This window comes from Crocuta crocuta, unplaced genomic scaffold (genome assembly GCF_008692635.1).
Source record: "Crocuta crocuta isolate KB4526 unplaced genomic scaffold, BGI_CrCroc_1.0 scaffold271, whole genome shotgun sequence".
Lineage (NCBI taxonomy): Eukaryota > Metazoa > Chordata > Mammalia > Carnivora > Hyaenidae > Crocuta > Crocuta crocuta.
The window spans coordinates 3,668,522-3,690,156 of NW_027527824.1; the positions used below are offsets into that span (position 1 = coordinate 3,668,522).

Genomic DNA, 21,635 nt, shown 5'->3' on the forward strand with positions numbered 1-21,635 from the left:
TGACTATTTCTTCCTTAAAGATGATTACCAAGGATGGTATTTTGAAAAGTGAAAAAAATCAAGCCTTTTTAGTGCTTTGGAATGGGAAGGGGAAGAAGTCATGAAAAGGCTCTCTGAAAAAGGGGAGAAAGTTCTCTCAGATTTCACTATAAGACATCGCCGGGGTAAAAAAAAAAAAGACACACAACAACCGTAGTGTCAAACAGCAAATTACTGAAAATAGAGTGTTAAATATGCAAGGCAACATGCGAACCCTTCCATACTGCATTTATTCCAGGGAAAGCACATTAGTCTTTCTTCACCTTTGATTTTATTACATGACCAAACTTCTCTAAGTCTCACCTCTTAAGAATTAGCTTCAGGGAAGGGTGTGGAGAAAGATCATGTGCAACCTCATAAAAAACAGCTCATTTTTAAACTGCTGCCAGACATACATGTTTTATGAGTAAGACCTCAGATAATCCTTTGATTAAGAAGCTTCTGGATTCTAAATGCACAATGCTGCCAGCAAGAGGAAGCCTTAACTTCCATGTATGCTTATTTCATTCTTCTAGACTATTACCAGCAATGAATCTCTTTTCCAAATTACGTTTTCTTTTACCTTAAAATTTTTCTGAAGAAAGATCCAATCATGGTGAGCTAACATTTTATTCTATCAATTCTTTTTACTTTATTCCAATATCAATAATCACTCATTCACAACTCACCTGATGTGTGCCTCCACTGTGTCAGGCGCTATGGGAGATGCACAAACAAAGATAAACACAAACAACTAGATACGAAGCAGTATGTCGAAGGTCAGACAACAGAGGAACGGGGTAGACCTAGGAAAGCTCTATGTTGGAGGCAGTATTTGAATTACACTTTGTAGGATGCAGAATTAAAGGAGGTAAACCATTTAAGACAATGGGATAGCATGAGCAAAAAAAGAATACCAAGCCATGTTTGGAAAGTAAATATCTGGAGGACTGGCTGGTATCTCTAGCTGAGGGGTAGTAGAAGTTAACAGTAGTAGATTAGGGCAGAATGGTAAACTGGAAACAAATTACAGCATATCTTAGTTAGCTACCTGTACTCTCCTAGTGAGTGAATGATCAAATTCTTACTTTAGTAATACTAACAGAAAGAATAGAATGGAGAAAAGGAAGGGAATCAATGTGAAAGAAAGTTATGAGTCTATGAAAATAGTCTTACGTTGTGATGGAAAACTGAACAAAGCAGTGGAGACAGAACCAAAGAGAGGGATGAAAAATAATGTAGGGTAGAATCAATGGGACTTGGCAAATAGTGGACTACCTAGGACAGAGGAAAGAGAGAAGTCAAAGGTAACCTCAAGAAAATGAGACTAGGTGCATGGAAGAATGGCAGTGCCATGAAAAGAATCAGGGAAATCAAAAGAAAGTTTGATTTCTAGCTACTGGGAACAATGATGACTTCCACATTGGCCATTCTGAATTTGAAGGACGGTTAGGGGTGCCTGGGTCGCTCAGTTGGTTAAGCATCCAACTTCAGCTCAGGTCATGACCCCACGACCCATGGGTTTGAGCCCTGTATCGAGCTCTGTGCTGACAGCTGAGAACCTGGAGCTTGCTTCAGATTCTGTGTTTCCCTCTCTCTCTCTCTGCCCCTCCCCTGCTGCAATCTGTGTGTCTCTCTCTAAAATAAATAAACATTTAAAAAAAATGAAGGATGGTTCAACTGAAAGTATTCAGGAAATGGTTAAAAATAGAAGACTGGAAACAAGAGAAAAGATCAAGGACAGAAAAGTGGGCCATGCATACATTTATAAGAAGGGAAAAGCAATCAAGTAAAGAAAAGTCAAAACAGTTGCAGACAGAAAAGGACCAGATTAATGCAGTATCATGGAAATGAAAAAAAGGGCATCAGCACTGCCAAACTTCAGAGATGGGTGAGAACAAAGAAAAAGTTTATTGATTTTTAAGTAAAATCTTCTGGTTCACCTTCCAGAGAATATATATTCAAAGGTCAGATTTCAAGAGGTTAAGAAGTGAATGACTTGTAAGGACAAAGACGGTTCATGTTGTAGACTGCTCTTTGCAAGGCTGAAGAAGAAAGCAGAAAGAGTAACTTGGTGAGAGTTAAGAGTCAAACCAAGGACTTATATATCTATAAATCTGAGAAGGCTGAATTTTAAAAAATACACTCTGGAGTATCCAACCTGGATAGTTCAAGTACTGACAGTTTGCCTCTGTTACGGACTGCTGTTTGTGTGCCCCCCCAAAATTCATATGCTGAGCCCTAACCCCTAAATAATGGTATTTGGAGAGGGGGTCTTTGGGAGGTAATTACAATGAAATAAGATCAAGAGAGTGGGGTCCTCATGATGAGACTAGTGTCCTTATAAGAAGAGACACCAGAGAGATTGTTCTCTCTCTACATGAGCTCACACCAAAGAAGGACCATGTGAGCACAAAGCAAAAAGGTGGCCATCTTTCCTGCAAGCCAGGAAAGCGCTCATCAGAATATGGCACCCTGATCTCCTACTTCAAGCCTCCAAAACTTCAAGAAAATACATTTCTGTTATTTAAGCCAAGTCTCTAGTATTTTGCTATAGTAGCCCCAGCAGATTAAGAGAGTTTCAAAAACCCATGGCGCCTGGGTGGCTCAGTGGGTTGAGCGTCCAACTTTGGTCAGGTCATGATCTCACGTTTCGTGGGTTCAAGCCCCACGTCAGGCTCTATGCCGATAGCTCAGAGCCTGGAGCTTGTCTCAGATTCTGTGTGTCTCTCTCTCTCTGACCCTCCCCTGCTCACACTGTCTCTCTTTCTCTCAGAAATAAATAAAAACATTAAAAAACTAAAAAAAAAAATGACAGGGTTTAATGTCTTGCATGTAATCCTATCAGCTAGAATCTCTTCATGAAACCAAGCCAGAAGGTAGGAAGAAGCTGTAAACTCAAAATTCCCTTGCTAACTCCCATGTCCCACAAAAATCCACAAAATTTCTCCATTACGATAGTAGTGAGGAAAACAGAAAATTAACTATAATTAAAACTGCAGATCAGAAACACAATCTGCACATGATCAACAGGCTCCAAAAGGTACAGCAGGAAAACTAAAGAGAAATGGAGTAAATACTGACCTACTGCACCAGGCAGAAACCTAACAAAAGAAGTCCATACAAAACAAACATTTAGTTTCCTTTTAAAATGAGCAAAGTAAATCTATCTCACAAAATAACTCTAAAAATAGCTAAGAGAGCTCAAAAGAAATCATTTGTAAGTAAAGAACTAGCATTTGTCTAAATATTAAGCTAATGAATTTTACAAAATATAATCTCAAAAGTTAGAAGTGGGCTTGTTAAGAGACCCTACACTAAAGCAATGTCAGCAGTTGCTATGACTCTACTCAATCATATTTCAGTATTTCCAAGCTTTTCTGGACTCCCCAGAGATTCTTTTCCATCTGTGCTAACTGCACAAAGTCTGAAGGAATCTATTCACACAGGTGATAAAATATTTGTAATGTCAAAGAGATTTAAGTTAGTATGCTAACTCTGTTCCGATCAACTCATCCCTTTTATAAGTGCTTTTTAAGGACTCACGGCTCAGTTCCTTCCAGAAAAGGTATTTCAAGGGTTTTCAAGAAACAAACATACAAAGAAGCCACACCTTATTTCCCCATTACCACTTAAAATGTTTCTATTACTAACAAGCGAATGGCATGTCTGAACTAGTGTTAATATTCCTATTACTGAAATATTAACATCCAAAGCAAACAGCAAGCTTTTGCGTACATACCTATCATCCTATCATCCAAAGCAAACATCCTAGCATCCAAAGCAAATAGCAAGCCTTTGCATACATACCATAGATCTAGGAAAATGGTGGGGGAGGTGAAATACAACACTGCAAAGGCTACTGGAAAAGAAGGGAGCCATAAAGATGGTGTTCCCATTCCTAAGGAGAGGATAAACCATAGGAAGCTCTTTCTACAGAACAGAAAGACAGAATCTCAAGAAACTCGGAAGCTATCTCTTACTTATGAGGAGCCAGATACTTTGGAATGAAGGAAAAACACAAACCTGCCATGCCATACAGCATGGTACACATTGCACATTGAACTACTGTAAAAGGTTTAATTACATGAAAAAGGCCCTGGTCACAAAAATCAAGGCAAAGAACCATATTTATTTATCTCACCCAGAAGCATTAACTGGTTTATAACCAAACACTGAGGGCTCATAGCATTAAAAAGTATGTGACACTATGGGCTCAAGTGTCAGGAAATACAAATTATAAAATGTCCTAAAGGGGGGAGGGGCACTCTCATATATTTGTTTCCTTTCATGTGCGTCAAGCTAGGAAACAGCTACATCTGGGGGGACTTCCGTTTGACAGACTTTTTGCTCTTTTAGAGAAGACCTGGTTTTCCTTTGAGGCCAAATTTGGAATGTTCTTAAAAAGAAGTAACGTATTAATCTTTCAGTTATTTTAAAAGTCTTAGCTCTTAGCAGTGCTTCTCCTATTCACTTTTCTCAGAAAAGGAACTAGACGTCAAAACAAGGGAAGAGGACGGCAAGTAAAGTGTGCAGAGGAAAGGGAAATACAGGTATGAACTTCACAAACATGGTTTACATTATCTTTGGAAGACAGGACACAGTCTAGAAACATTAGTGTCCCAATCTTCTGTTGCAAAAAGTTAACCATTTGTATTAAACCTGCTTTTGTGAAAATTATCTTTAAAAGGTGCCCTTTTGAAATTTTCCCACCCAGAATAAGCTTCGGGGAAATTTCTAAAAGGCGTAAACAAATTCTTCAAGCCACAGAAATAAAATACTTAAGGTATTTTTGCTGTTGTGAATAAATCATACACGAACAGCATTTTCAGATAATAATGGCAATTGAAACAAATAAAAAAAAATCAAATAAAAATCCCAAAGAACTGCTAATACCTCTGATCACACCAGTGCTATACTTAGAGGGAAGACTAGCGGCATGAAATTGTACATGAGCCAATCTCTGCAAAGGGGATATGGGAAGAAGATGCCAAAAATTCAAAGCCCATCCATGTTACATGGAGGAGGCCGACTCAAACATACCAGACATCATCACTTTCCCTTCATCCACAAGATGGAAGAGAATTGGGTTGTGTGGCCTACCCTTACTCTACAACGTTAGTTTCTAGCAACCTTAAGCTTCCCAGTAGCAGCCGCATTAAAACCCCAGCTCCCTTTCCCTGCGGTAGGTCATGCCATGCAGAGCAGACACAAGAAAGGCTGCAGTTATTTTAAAAAAAAAAAAAAAAAAAAAAAAGGAAACAGCATGAAGCAAGCTCCAAGGTGCAAGGCTGAATTGGCTACATTAGCTTACCATAGATCTCGGATCTACTCTCCTCTGAACTAGACTTTGTCTTCTTGGAGGAGCTATCTGCACAAGAGCGGGAGAAAAGGAGAGAGATATAGAAAATATGGAGACCAATGTAAGGGGAAAAATTCATGGGGGGAAAAAGAATGAATCATGATCCAGTTAAATCGTGCAAACACAAAGTATGAATATCACAGGTGATAGCACTTAGAACAGTCACGAACAGCACAGGTAATGACATAATTTAAAGATCTATTGAAGAAAAGATAGTGCAATAAAAATATGTTCAAACAAAACAACACATGAACAGTCTACAAAATATATCATTTGACAACTGTAGAGATGACAAAAGCACTAAAAGCTGTAATACTCTCCTTCTGAAGCATTGCATACCACTTTACTGAATCTGTCTTTGGAGACGGGCACATCACAGATGAACAATACAGAGTAAGTCATTCTAACGAGACTATACTATTTATGTGTGCTTGGGCAGAAACTCATTAGCATGACAGTAACTAATCATATAAATAAATAAAAGCCTCTGAACCTCATGATGTCCAAATTAGGTGTCAGAAACAATAGTCTTTTAATAGAAATCCAGAAGTTATACTCCACCACAAAACCTAAATTGATGATCGGGACTTCATTTTCACCTACTACTCAAGATGCAAGTAAATTATTAGCTATTCACTTTCTATTCTTCGCTTTCTAGATAATATCTTATAATAATTTTTCAAAATAACAGTTTATACTAACAGTATGAAACATGAGTTAGACACAAAAAATAGACTTTTAAAAATTAAAAATTGTATTTATAAACAAAAATACCTAAAAAGACACATTTTATTACGTATCTAAGACCTTAGCATTTATTTATCTTTTGTCATAGGAACATAAAACTGAGTCAAATAGTCTATGCACAAAGAACACAAATCAGTTTCAAATGACAAAAGCAAAATTATCAAGCATTTTTTTATAAATTAAAATCTGAGTGAGTTTATAAGGAGAAAGCAAAAGACCATATTTTACAAAAGGAGTTCAATCAGTATGTGTAAAATTAAGAATTTAATAATCATGAAAACTTTAGGAAAGATCAACATTATTTAAAAGACTCTCTAAGCTCAGAATACTTTTGACCAAAGAAAAATGGATCTCTATTCATTTGCTTACACTAAAATTAGATGATCATTAATTTTTGAAGTTGGATTTTATCTAATGCTCCAATTTACCACAATCACACATGAATTTTTAAATAACTACAGAAATCTGTAGTTGTTATAGCTTTGATTTCATGAGTTACTACTGTTCATACTTATGATTCATTTTAACATTAAGTCCTTGGTCTGACTGGAATCTCCAATTATGATAATTAATAACTATTTCTATTCTCATGATTATTTCTTTAAAAAACATACTCTACAATGATGCTTCCATAGTGGAATCCATAGTGTTGAGTGATAAAAATGCGTGCATACCTCCTGAATGCACAGGTTTTATATTATATCACTGAAGAGGAAGGAGAGTCATCAACAGACCAAACAGTAACTCCTGGGTGTTTCAGGTAGTTATACAGCTTAAGCTGTATTCGTCTGAACTTCATTACTCTCAATATTCTTTGGAAAAACCATATTTTACCTGTGGGATCAAAATCATGTGATGCACAGCGCTCAACTTTCTGCTTCTTATCTGTTGGTGACTCTCGGTTCAAAATACTTCCATGCCTAAATTAAAGCAAAGCAATAAAATATTTACTACAAGCAAATCAACAGAATAAAAACGTAATTTAAAACCTGCTCATCAGTATACCCTACACAGTCTCATAAATTTCTATAACTTATGTTTCTCAAAAAGTTTTAAAACAGTCTATGCTATGTGTAATAAAGAGTCTATTTATTGGCTATAGAAAGTGCTTAAAATAATAAAAGCAGTATGTTCTATTAAGTCTATTATATTCTTAGAAGTAACTTAAATTCTTTCAGTGGCTTTCATAAATTACTATTATTTCCACTGAACAGGTAAGAAAACAGTTCCTGAAAGTAATTAAATGCATTCCCCAACCGGGCTCTACATATTCTATGGTCAGGTTGAAAATCACTCTGTAACTATAGCATGGATGAGAAAAGTTAAAAAAAAAAAAAAAAAGTCTCAGGCAAGCCTCACTATAGTCCTACCTACAGAAGTCAGGTAGGTCCAGTTGACACTAGAATTATTCTTCCTCTGGCCTACCCAGCTATACTCATCAAATAATGGCTGGGCAGCCAATAAGACCGTCACTATAATACATACACTACTAATTAACTGAAATGCCAAAATTAGCGTTGGTATCCTGGACCATACTGTCACTAAAAATGACAAAAGTACTACAATAATTAGGAATGATATACTACCTACATTTTAAATAATATTCATGACAACTAGGATGAGAAAGAGATGTTGAAGAACAGGTACTGACGAAAAGGCATTTAATCCCAGGATATGAATACATATGGAGATATGGATGTGGGCACAGGCATAATTGAACATTTTAGATTTTCCCCTTTACTGTCTTAAAGTAATTAAGACGGATTCAGTTTGCCAAAGTTCATTAACTAAAGGCAGCTGTAGTTACCCAAGTGATAAAACACATCAAAAACTGGCAATTCATTTACACTCCCCAAGCTACTCACAACTAAAAACAGTCACAATAGATTTTAAAATTAAATCTCTTCATAGGGAGTGACCTTAACTATCAATTTGAACAAACTTTTAAAATGCTTATATTAAAAACATTGAAAATGTTATCAAAACAATGCTCTCTTCCAGAAAAAATATGCAGCACCTGTTATATTTTAAATTTGTAAAACATTTTGATATTTTAAACTACTTAATATAAAAAATCCACATTTTCAAAAGCCACAAAAATCCACCATAATTTCAAAGGAATGCTTCTAATTAAGAGTAACCTAAACGTATGAAGGGCAACTGAACAACTTACCTTATAGGTTTTTTGAGGGGAAACCTGAAACAAAGGGGGAAAAAAGGATAAATGTAGTTATTTCATTGGTAAGACTGTTACTCAATTTACTCATTCTACTAAACCAGAAGAAGACAATTAAATCTTGCCCTACCTTTCCCAAAGCAAGATTCAACAAGTGGAGTAAAAAGCTGGATTCTGTTTTTTAATGCCTTAACTCCTTTGTTAAATCTTAAATTTCAGGTGCTAGGAGCTGTCACTGAGCATGGGTTCTCTTTTTTAAAACTCTAAATATTAAATGCTAGGCACTATTCTAAACTGTTAACATGTACTATCTCATTTAATCCACATATAGATTATTTTTTCCATTTTACAGATTAAAAAAATGAGATAAAGAGAAATATCTTATTGTTAAAAAATATTGTATGTATCTTTATATTTCCCTGACAGGGAAAGTTTCTTCCTGTCCATTACCTCTTCTCAAATGCCACAAGATATCTGGGTGCTGATTACTGCTCTGTTATCTGTGTCTACTACCCTTTGATCATAATCAAATCACACTCTTCTTTATTTACGTTTAGCATTTATAACAGAAATCTAGAGAAAATACCATTGCAGGACTATCAGTTATTAAGAATATGTTCCAAAAGCAGAAAACAAAGGTTACACCTTTTATGTTTTTAGTTCTATAAGCTATAAAGAACTCCTTTATTTCCTCCTGATTGTCTTTTTTGAAAGAAATATTATTGGCGGCTTCCTGATAATAATTTGATGTTACACATAAACACTAAGTCTGTAAGTGTTCTCAAATTTCTTCCCATTCTCCTTTTCAGGTCTCTCCTTTCAGAAATCACCTCAACATATGGCATTTTATGCAAAGATTATTTAGCCTGTGTAACAAAAACAGGGTTTATTAATAATATTCGTAAAATGTTTTTTTAAGGTTATTAGTAAACACAGTCAGAAAAAAAAAAATGACACAGTGACACTCGAATTTTATTTGGCATGGAAATAGTTTAGTTTAAAAAAAACCACACCAGTAACATAAGTTTAATTATAATTGCCTTTAACTCCTATATAAGCCAAAATTGATCCAAAGAAAAAGACAAAGAATCTAAAAACTTCCATAATAAGTGCATGTTAACTCACAACAAAGTTAGGGACAACAAAGGGGTTCAGAGGTAAGAGCACACTGCTCTACAGAATGTACCAATTATAAAAGATGATCAAACATTTAGAAATAGTTCCTAAGAAGTCCATCCCTACTTGCTGGGGAGAGTAGGGAGGTGGGAATGTTTTTTAACTCAGAAACAAATACAAAAGTTGGCAGGAAAGAATTCCAATTGAGTTTCTGCAAAGGATACTACCTGCAGTTAGGCAGCCCAGCCACTCTTCCTGAGAGCCATTACACAAACTCCTACCCCCAAACAATGCCACTTGCGTCAGGGACTGACTGCAACATCCAGGGAGATTCTGGTAAAGAATCCTGGAAGTTCCCGGACTACTGATTGTAAGCCAGCTTCCTGAGCAATTTTCTCTTACACGGGAATGTAAGAGGATGGGAAAGAAGATAAAAATGGAATGAAAAGATGAACAAGGACTATTGTATAGGAAACTTTGCTTACCATAATCTACTAACTAAATTTTTTTTTCTTTTTTTTTTATTTATTTTTTTCTGAGAGAGAGAGAGAGAGAGAGAGCGAGCGAGAGAGAGAGACAGCATGAGCAGGGGAGGGTCAGAGAGAGAGGGAGACACAGAATCTGAAGCAGGCTCCAGGCTCTGAGCTAGCTGTCAGCACAGAGCCCTATGCGGGGCTCGAACCCACAAACCATGAGATCATGACCTGAGCTGAAGTCGGACGCTCAACCAACTGAGCCACCCAGATGCCCCTCTACTTACTAAATTCTTAAAGCACAGATGAAGAACAAAAATTTTTAAATCACAGTACCTTTTCTCTAATCACTAAATTCCACAGTTAGCCCAACACCAGACTGATGAAACAATTCTGCACAAAATCCTCTATTTTCAAGTCCTTGTCCATTCTGTAACCCAAGCATAAAACTGATAATCTCCTCTGGCTCGATATTTATGTAAAAGAGCTACGGTTGAATACTGATATTAAATATGCTTAATCAAGTTGTATCTGGCTTTTGAAAATATCATACTGATGACTTGGGCATTTAGCCAACAATGAACATGCTTGTGCATATTTACATACGTGTGTATGTATTCTTCCAGATACAAGACGAAGTCCAAGTACTAATATGAGGAATCGTAATTTAAAAAGGAAACTGGGGCACCTGGGTGGCTCAGTCAGTTAAGTTTCTGACTCTTGATTTCAGCTCAGATCATGACTCGGCTTGTGAGTTTGAGCCACACATTGGGCTCTGCGCCGACAGTGTGGAGCTTCCTTGTCTCTCTCTGCACCCCCCCTCCCCGCCCATTCATGTGTGTGCTCTTTCTCAAAATAAATAAACTTTAAAAAATAAATAAATAAAAAGGAAAGGGCTGTCAAAATTTGAGCCACTAGGATAAGGTAACTAGATGCCCTTACTTTTGATAACATATACTAAGCATACTCATACACCACAAACCCTAACCAAGAGCTTCAAAGTTATAATTACGTTGACTCACTTGACTTCAGGATGCCTCCCCCCCCTTTTTTTTTTTAACATTTATTTAATTTTGAGAGAGAGGAGACAGAGCACGAGTGGAGATGGGCAGAGAGAGAGGAAGACACAGAATCCAAAGCAGGCTCCAGGCTCTGAGCTATCAGCACAGAGCCCGACATGGGGCTTGAACCAACAGACCATGAGATCATGACCTGAGCCGAAGTTGGATGCTTACTTAACCTAGTGAACCACCCAGGTGCCCCAGGATGCCAATTTTTTTTTAAGTTTATTTATTTATTTTGAGAAAGAGAGCATGTGCAGGAGGGGCAGAGAGAGAGGGAGAGAGATATCCCAAGCAGGCTCTGCACTGTCAGTGCGAGGAGCCCAATGCAGGGCTCAAAATCACAAACCTGTGAGATCACGACCTGAGCTGAAATCAAGAGCTGGATGGTTAACGGACTGAACCACCCAGGTGTCCATGATGCCTTTCTTCCAAGTCCTGAGCTCTAATATTAAAGCCCTAGGCAGGGCACCTGGGTGGCTCAGTCGGGTAAGCGTCCGACTTTGGCTCAGGTCATGATCTCACAGTTCGTGGGTTCTCTCTCTCACCCTCCCCTGCTCACACTGTCTCTCTCTCTCTCTCCTAGAAATAAATACAAACATTTAAAAAAAATTTTTTTTAATTTTTTTAAATATTAAAAAAAAAAGCCCTAGGCAGCAATAAATAATGGCCTCCCCAAAGTTTTTATTTTCACACTCCTCCCATCTGTTATTACAGTGTAAAGGGAGTTGTGATTTGGTAATTAAATAAGCCCTAACCAAATAAATAAAATTTACTTTAATAAAACTTCCAATTTTAGCCAGATTTAACTATACATATATACATACACATATTTAAGTACATGCTATATGTATACACATACATGATTTTCTAACTGGGATATTGCTGTAAGTTTGTTAAACAGAATTTCTCCTAGATAAAAAAAGAATTGGAAAGGGCCACCAAACTGCTTTTTTCACATATTTGCTTATAATGAATAGACTATTAAAAGTCATTTTTCCTTTTACTGATTTTTCGTGAGAAAAAAGCTAGCCTTTGACACTGTTCTTAAGAGAAATGTCCTGAAAGAAAAAAACAGAGATTATCACACTCAAACCTTAATTCCTACCCTCTCTCTCCTTCAAGTAGGTATTTTTCCTTGGGTTTAGTAATGTGATGAGGAATTTGGGACTCTGGATGGTTCTTAGCAAGAGATTATTGAAATGAGGAGAATGAAGTTAAGGATATTTTACCTACATTGTTGGATTGTGGTCAAGTTTTCATTAGCAAACAATGTTAGCTACTAAATTTAGAATTCTAAAAAATCCCATTGTAAGATACATCCTGACTTCAGCAATGTTAAAATGCAGGATGAAAAGCCTGTGTACCTTGGAATCCATGAAATATAGCACTAGTTTATTGGAATGCATGCCAGTGAGGAGAATTTCTAGACAAAGAACTCTGCAAAATAGGTAACAGTTAAGATATTCTAAGGCTCAATCCTCATAAAATGATGGCAAACATCAACACAAAAAATACACTGGTCCAATACTGGTATAGTCAATGAAAATCACGTGTGATCTCAAGGCTTCAGGAACAGGGATGCCTCAGAAAAGAAATAACAAGGTTCACAGTCTAGTTTTAAAAGAGGCTTGCACTTGGGCAAGTTGCTTAACCTCTCTGACAATCATCTGTAAAATAGTGATAATACTTGAGGGTTAAATTAGAAAGTGAGGAACATTAAATGAGGAGCACCGCCTAGCACATAATAACCTAATTATTATTAGCTATTAGTTAAAATGCAAAATCTGAACTTTAGAGACATAACTTCAAATTAAGTAGAGGAGAAAAATAAACAAAGACTAACAATATTCAAATAGGCTTTTTAGCTCAACAAAATCCACAGAAATGCATAATTCAAAGCCAATGATAAAACCATAGGTTCAATGTGCCAAGCCATATTATATAAAATTAACGTCAATACTCAAGTTAACAAACTTCCCAGATGCTGCAGGGTAAAAGAAAAGATCAGATTACAACCAAAACTTTTAATTTTCATAGCAAGTAAGGTCAGTGATTTTTTTTTTAAGGCCGTGAAATTGTGCTGACCATACCTGCCACTTCTTAGCAAGAGAGCTCATTATTTCCACATCTCCTTTAAAATATCAAGAATGATTAAGGCATTCTGTGTCCTGAATATAAATTAGGTTTTTTATTTATCTATTTTTACAAAACGATTTTCAAAACTTAAATGTGAAATTACTCCAATGTGAATAGGAACCAGCTAGCTCTAGTATTACATCATTTTTCACAAAAATAACAAACAAAACAGCTAAAAGGGCACTTGTACCCATAAGTACCCATAAGTATAGGGATTTAGAACACACTGCTACACTGCTGACTTCAGCTAAACTGTCCATCCGATCTTTAGAACTCTGGACATTAAGATTCCTAGAACCAAAGGAGTAATGACCACCACCACTCCTCCCCCTTCAAAAAAACACCAGTCATAGATTCTGTCACCACCTACAATTTATAACTGGCCTAGCTGAACGTCACTAAAAGAACTAAAAATTATGGAAAGAGCAAAAGAATCAAAGTCTGAAAATGATCTACCATTGTACCTTTTTATTAGGATATGGATCCAAAGCATGAAAAGTTGTTAGCAGAGTGGGCAATAAAACACTAGTTACATCAGAAAGACTCAAACAGAAGCTACAGCTGACAGGATGACTCATGGAGACTTTTTCATGGTGTTGCAAAACAAAACCACAGAATGACAAGGACTGAGGAGCTCAGTTCTGGTGTAAAATCCAAAAATGATTCACTAAAATGTAATGTAAGATCTCAAATTAGCTTCTTAGACATAGTCTGGCACACTGCCACTTTTACTGAAGACCTGTACACACATGATGACCCTCAGTAAGTGGCTCTTCTTTCCTGGACACACTTTGACAAATCAAACCGTAAATTCTAAATTATGTTAATTGCCTCTGTCAGATACTGTGAATTGGATACTGGTTGTTTCTGAACTGGGAAAAGTCATTCATAATTAATGTAACAGCTTATTTATTACAGGCTCTCATTTACTCCTTGACAATCTGGAATATGATCTATCACTTTTGCAAATATTTCCTGTAAGGTTTCTAAGTAACTTTCCTTTGGAATCATGAGTAGCACCATTAACTCATACAGTGTCTTTTTAGATTTCAAATTACTCACTTCAAAAAACCAAGAGAACTGGATTCATTCCTGGGTTACAGGGCTGGTTCAACATTCGCAAAACAATCAATGTGATACATCATATCAATAAAAGAAAANGAGAACTGCCAGAAAAAAGTATGAGAACCTCAAACTATCTAGTTGTCTGCAACTAGATTCAACATCATTCGAACCATCAAATCCATGCTTCTGTGGATCTGGGCTTATATAAACAGTAAACTAGAGTCTCTAGAATAATCTCATACTTTCTAAAACAGTGACAATACATAATTTTCATTGGATAGGGATTTAAATCTTAATCCTGTTTCATAATTCCCTATTTGAGAATTTGTTTTGAGAAGTGGTTCAAGACAGCAGTGCCTGAAGATCCTAAATTCCTCCTCCCGTGGACACAAAATTCAACAGCTAAAATGGAATAATTTCCTCCAGAAAAGTTCTGAGAACTAGATGAACAGTGCTTCTACAACAAAAGATAAAGGGCCACACTGAGACAGGTAGGGGAGGCAGAGACAGACATGCTCTTGCCAAAATCCCACTCCAGGTTCAGCGACCCACAATCAGGAGGGATCTCAAAAAATATGGAACTTTTTCCAGAGGGGCAAGGGGTTTGTGCTCCACATAAGGCACCCTAAGCCATGGGCCCTGCACTAGAAAGACAAGCTCTCAAAACTTAGTATCAACTGGGATTATATCCAGGAGAACTACAGACGTGTAGAGAATTAAAAACCCACTCTTAAAGGTCTTGCAGGCAGACTCACTCACCCTGAGACCTAGTGCAAAAGCAGCAATTTGAAAAGTTCCTAGACCATATGTGAAGGAGACCCAATTACTCATCTTAAAGCAACTTCCAGAGAGGAAGGAATGTGTTGGGACTCTCTTCAAGAAGAGAAGTGGTGGCAGGTGCCATTTTTGTGATCACAGTCTACCCTGCTAACGCTGGCACTGGTGGGCACCATTTGTATAACCTCCCTCTAACCTGCTAGTGCAGGTTGGTATCCCCCTCTTCAGTGCCCAACCATACGACAGCCAGGCAAACACCCCCTTCACTATGTCCAATGCCACAGCCACAGCTTCACCCCAGCCAGCAGGCATGCACAGAACACACAGGGGATGCCCTCTGAAAGCCTGGCTCTAGTGACAAAGGGGACTGCACTTCCGGGCCCCCTGGATCATCTCCTACAGAAGGCCACTCTATCAATACTAGGAGAGGTAGGCATTTTGCCTAACACATAGAGGCAAACACAGAGACTCAGACAAAATGAGGAGACAGGAATAGGTTGCAAACAAAAGTACAAGACAAAACTTCAGAAAAGGATCTTTATGAAACAGAGATAAGTAATCTACTTGATAAAGAGTTCAAAGTAATGGTCATAAAGATGGCCACCAAACTTGGAAGAAGAATAGATGAACACAGTGAGAACAACAACAAAAAGAAAGAAAGTACAAAAAAGAAGTTATAGAGCTGAAGAATGCAAGATCTGAACTAAAAAAATACACTGGAGGAGTTCAACAGCACACTGGAGGAAGCAGAACAATATGTGAGCTAGAAGACCAAGCAAGCAACAGAACTCACCCAAACAGAGCAGCAAAGAAAAAGAAAAAGAAAAGAGAAAATGAAACTTTAGGAACCAAAAATACATCAAAGGACCTATGGGATAATATCAAGTGGAATAATACCCCCACTATAGGAGTCTCAGAAGGAAAAGAGAGAAGGAAATGGGCAGAAAATCTATTTGAAGAAATAATGGCTGAACACTTCCTTAATCTGGGGAAGGAAACAGACATCCAGGTCCAAGAAGCCCAGAGTTCTAAACAAAACAAACCCAAAGAAACCTACACAAAGAAATATTACAGTTAAAATATCAGAAGTTAAAGATAAAGAGAGGGGTGCATGGGTGGCTGAGTCAATTAAGCATCTGACTCTTGATTTCAGCTCAGGTCATGATCTCACAGTTGTGAGATCAAGCCCCTCATCAGGATCCACACTAGACATGGAGCCCACTTAAGATTCTCTCTCCCTCTCCCTTTGCCCTTCTCCCCTCTTTTGCTCACTTTCTCTCTCTCTCAAAAACATAAATAAATAAAAATAAAGATAAAGAGAGAAACTTAAGAGCAGTAAGAAACAATTTGTTATGTACAAGGGAAATCTGTAGGACTATCTGCAAAATTTTTAGCGGAAAATTTGCAGGCCAGAAGGGAATGACACGACACATTCAAAGTACTGAAAGAAAAAAACCCTCCAACCAAGAATACACTACCTGGTGGGTGGGGAGGGGAGAGGATACTCTATCTGGCAAGGTTACCATTCAAAATAGAAGAAAAGCTATAGAATTTTTCAGATAAGCTAAAGCTAAAGAAGTTCATCACCACTCAACTGTCCTTACAAAACAAAGTTAAAAGGACTTCAAGGTGAAAAGCAATGGCATTAATTAATGATAAGAAAACACATGAAAGTAAAAATCTCACTGGAAAAGGGAATATATAGTAAAGGTGTGAATTTATCACTTATAAAGCTAATATGAAGATCAAAAGACAAAAGTAATAAAAATATCTATAGCTACAATAATGAGTTAAGGGATACATAAAATAAAAACCTATGAAATGTGACATCAAAAACAAAATGGGGGGGGGATAAGAATGTAGCTTGGAATGTATTCAAATTTAAGTTACCATCAACTTAAAATAGACTGTTATATAAATAAGGATGCTATTTGTGAACTTCACAGTAACCACAGAGCAAAAACTTATAGTAAACGCACACACACAAAAATGAAGAGAAATCTGTACATAAATGAAAGAAGGTTATCAAACCATAGGGAAGAGAGAAAGAGAAGAAGAAAGGAACAGAGAGGAACTACAAAGACAGCCAGAAAACAATTAACCAAATAGCAATAAGTACATACCTACCAATAATTACTTTAAGTGCAAATAGGCTAAATTCTCCAACCAAAAAGTACAGAATGGTTGAATGGATTAAAAAAACAAGACTCAGGGCACCTGGGTGGTTCAGTCGGGTAAGCGTCCGACTTTGGCTCAGGTCATGATCTCACGGTTCGTGGGTTCGAGCCCTGTGTTGGGCTCTGTGCCGACAGCCAGCTCAGAGCCTGGAGCCTGTTTCAGATTCTGTGTCTCCCTCTCTCTGACCCTCCCCTGCTCATGCTGTCTCTCTCTCTCTCAGAAATAAAAAAACAAAAAACAAAAAAACATTAAAAAAACAAGACTCATACATATGGTGCCTATAAGAGAAAAATTTCAGAAGTAACACAGAAACTGAAAGTGAAGGTATGGAAAAAGATACTCCACGCAAATGCGAACTGAAAGAGCTGATTTGACTATGCTTAACTTTAAAACAAATGCTTTAATAAAAAGGCATTACATAATGATAAAGGGGTCAATCCAGCAAGAAGATATATTTTTAAACATATATGCACCCACCATAGGAGTACCAAAGTAAATAAATATTAATAGAGCTAAAGGAATGAACTGATAACAATACAATAGCAGACATCAATAGATAAATCATCCACACAGAAAATCAATAAGAAAAAATTGACTTTAAACAACACATTAGACCAGATGTCCTTAATAAATATATATGGAACATCCCATCCAAAAGCAACAGAATACACATTCTTCTCAAGTGCACATGGAACATTTTCCAGGACAGATCACATGGTAAAGCCACAAAAAAAGTCTCGATAAATTAAGGAAGACTGAAATCCTATCAAGCACCTTGTCTGACCACAATGGTATAAAACAAGAAATCAATTATAAGAAAACTGGAAAAACCACAACATGAATTAAACAGGCTACTGAACAATCATGGGGTCATCAGAGAAATCTAAGAAATTAAAAAAAAAAAAAAAAAGCCTAAAGACAACTAAAAACAAGGGCACCTGGGTGGCTCCATCGGTTAAGCATCCAAGTCCTGGTTTTGGATCAGGTCATGATCTTGCAGTTCGTGGGTTCAAGCCCCACATCAGGCTCTGCGCTGACAGCACAAGGCTTGCTTGGGATTCTGTCTCCCTCTCTCTCTGCCTTTCCCCTGCTCACACTCTCTCTCTCTCTCTCTCTCTCTCTCTCTCTCTCTCAAAAATAAACAAACATTTAAAGAAACAAAAAGACAACCAGCATGCAGCAAAAGCAGTTAGAAGGGGACAGTTCATAGCAATGAAGACATACTTCAAGAAACAGAATATGTTTGTGAGCATAATAAAATAAGAGGGAAAAAAATGTCCTCTTAATCTGGGATGGGTATGTTTCCCAAGATTTTACATAAAATACATTAAGACTGAATGTTCAAATTTTGTAAACTGAAGCGAGAACTGTGCAAAATTTGTTAGAACAAGGTGCTTTCTGCAGATTTGCCAAAGGTCACAACTGTGCTTCTGAAAAAGTAGAAAGTCTTAGTTAGGTTCTACCTTTTGTATTGAGGTGTCATTGAGACAAACTCCACCATTAATCTAACTGGAGACTTTTATGAAAATGTAAAGTTAAAATATAAAATAATATGTCAAACAACATCATATTTTCTAGAATGTAAGAAAGTTCTACTCAAAATGTAAATTCTTATATATCGCTTTAAATTACATGTATGATACATTTGCAGTTTGCATTTTTATTCAAGAAAAAGTCTAAAATATCCATAAAAATAGCATTGTGTAGCAGGGAATACCAATTCAATAAGAAAACAAATTATAATGGATTTCTCTTAACTTCTCCTAAACACTTTTCAGCAAGTGTCAACACAATTATAAGAATAGGAATCTTTCAGGAGAAGGAAAAACAGTCAGAATTACACGGACACCCAAATCACAAGGTATTAGTCATGATCTCTGCTACCTTCAGCTGTTGTACTTGGTATGCACGCATTCCTTGAATACAAAGAAGGCTAATTCATATATCTATACCACAAAGCTGAATAGACAAGGATTTAGCCCAAAAAATATCACAGCACAAGGAAACACAGGGAATCAGAAAAGTATAAACTTAATGACCATGAACTCTAAAAATGTTTACAATTTCCTTGAACTAAACCAACATAGGCCTATTTCTTATAAAGACATAAAAACCTCATATACTTTGCATGAAGAACTCTAAGAGAAAAAGGATTAAGGACATTCCACGTTTCCTACTTGTAATTTTTAAAATTATTTAAGAAATGCATTATGAGTAAGCATTTTGATTACATATCATTAAATTTATATGTCACACTCTTTAGCTGGTGAAATATTTCTATAAATAAATAAAACTTATAGGATATATGAATATAAAATATCGGGAAAGATAAGACTACTAAAAAAACTAATCATAGCCAATATCGTAACAATTAAATCTTCTATATAACACACATCCACCTTCATAAAAGTGTCTTATTTTCTTCCAATGAAATTTTTTTCATTAAAACCACTTTTACTGGCTATGTATATAATGAATGTTATAATGCAATTTTTGGTTTCTAACTAGAGACTTCTCTTCATAAATGCTTTCATTCTAGCATTGAATGTTACCAATTCTTCAGTTCCCCTTAGCCATCCACTTAGTCTGTCAAGAAATCACATTTTCTATGACAAATCTGAATACTCCAAACTTCCAAACTAGCACAAAGGAAAAAAGACAGCTCTGATTCTGAGAAGGAAAGGTGAGAAAATCAGTTACATGCATGATATCTCACATCTTCTGTAAGAGTTTTTCTTGGCCCAAAACCATGGAGTTAGAGTAGAGGGTATAGTCTTATCAGTAACAATGGCTCACCAGAGCACTGAATTTGGAAAGTTGAAGGGAAAGTGTGTTTTAAATATTTTGACATTCCTCTTACATCACTCCAGAACTGGGAATCACTGCTTTAGAAAGTTCAGTTCATTTTTAATTCACTGACATTTGGTTCTATTTTCTTTCTTAGATACTAAAAATGTGACTTATCCTAACACATTTTCAACAGGTAAGACTACTGACATTAATTTCTAAATAGATCTATGTTACTAGTATTATTTTTATAACATTTTCAAGATAGTTCCTCTCTCTCAAGGGATTGAAGAATTAGACTGTTAACCTTTCCAAAAGTGTAAAGTTTCCTATAAAGCAATGGTTTTCTACTTTTCAACATAAAGAAATATCTTCTCTTTATTCCCCAAAAAATATATGCACAAAAGTTTTAAAAATTAAAAAGGCAAAATAGAAAATAAAAATCACCCAAAAGTTGATTTTGGTGATTGAGCCCAAAAGAGCTCAATACCCAGCATCTTTATGAATACTTCCCCCACCTTTTCTAAAAATATAGATTTCTCTATTTGTATATAGTTTGGATACAATGTGAAAAGTTTCTTTTTGTAACAATTACAGCATATAGGACATACTGTTTGGTAGCCTTTTTAAACTAATAAAACACTGACATAATTTTACATCATTAAATATTTCACTACAGCACTGATTTTAAATTGCCCCGTACACAAACTTAAGGATTCAAAAAACATGCTCAGAGAGCAAAAGTGGGTAAATGGGAGTTCTAGGTTCCCCATACATCATCAGAGCTGCTTAGCTTTTATTTATTTTATATTTTGAGCTTCCCAGTGAAATAAAGATTTGAGAAAGAGATCTCTAAATAAATAATTCCTGGTAGCTGCAAAGTGCTTTGAGATAGACTATTTAATTTAGCCAATTATCTTTTGTGAATATTTGGGTTAGGCCCAGTCTTTTCAATATAACAGGAATCGTTGTAACAAATAACCTTGTAACTCAAATTAGGCACTCCCTCTTGATTTCTTCCGTAGGATCAATTTACCTATAATATAGAATCCACAATCCCGTGGACTCATGCCTAACCCTGACGGAAAGACACAGCAGCAAGAAGCTAATAAAGAAGCAGTTTGGGGAACAGACTTTGTAAAACAAAGGGCCAGAGTAACATTACGTTGGTGTTCAAGGTGACAAAATTTTTCTCATGAAATAGATGAGAGAGATTCTTCCTGTTAAAAGTGAAAACAAAACAGGGGAACCACATAGAAGCCATAAACTGAATAAATACCAAAAAGCTATATTTATATTTTATTAATTATAATACCATTGTTACATGTGAAAAACAAGTAAACAGAGATGTGGAAGATGCATGACTTATGCAGTGTGGGAACTGCACTAAGTGTACATAGAGATACTCAGTTCCCCTGCATTAAACATGAAAGCAATCCCTAAACTGGGAACTATTACATTTGTTGTAGGTTGAACTGTATCTCCCCACAAAGGTACATTGAAGAGGCACCTGGGTGGCTCAATGGGTTAAGCGTCCGACTTCGGCTCAGGTCATGATCTCACTGTTCATGGGTTCAAGCCCTATGTCAGGCCCTGTGTTGACAACTTGGGAGCCTGGAGCCTGCTCTGGATTCTGTGTCTCCTTGTGTCTGCCCTTCCCCTGCTCACACTCTGTCTCTTTCTCTCTCTCTCTCATATATATATATATATATATATATATACACACATATATATTT

At 36.5% G+C, this 21,635-nt stretch overlaps 1 protein-coding gene across 5 annotated transcripts in view; it reads right to left on the reverse strand.

The window, feature by feature from the left end:
* Positions 1–21,635, reverse strand: part of ARHGEF12 (Rho guanine nucleotide exchange factor 12) — a 146,846-nt gene that overhangs the window by 71,555 nt on the left and 53,656 nt on the right. For 4 of the 5 annotated variants that reach the window (XM_077776751.1, XM_077776740.1, XM_077776730.1 and 1 more), the window contains exons 2-4: positions 8,301–8,324; positions 6,962–7,047; positions 5,333–5,389 (exon numbers count right to left, since the gene is read on the reverse strand). In XM_077776751.1, coding sequence (XP_077632877.1) covers positions 5,333–5,389; positions 6,962–7,047; positions 8,301–8,324 — 167 coding nt within the window. The remainder of the gene's footprint in view (positions 1–5,332; positions 5,390–6,961; positions 7,048–8,300; positions 8,325–21,635) is intronic. The other variant, XM_077776748.1, reaches the window with a different exon arrangement.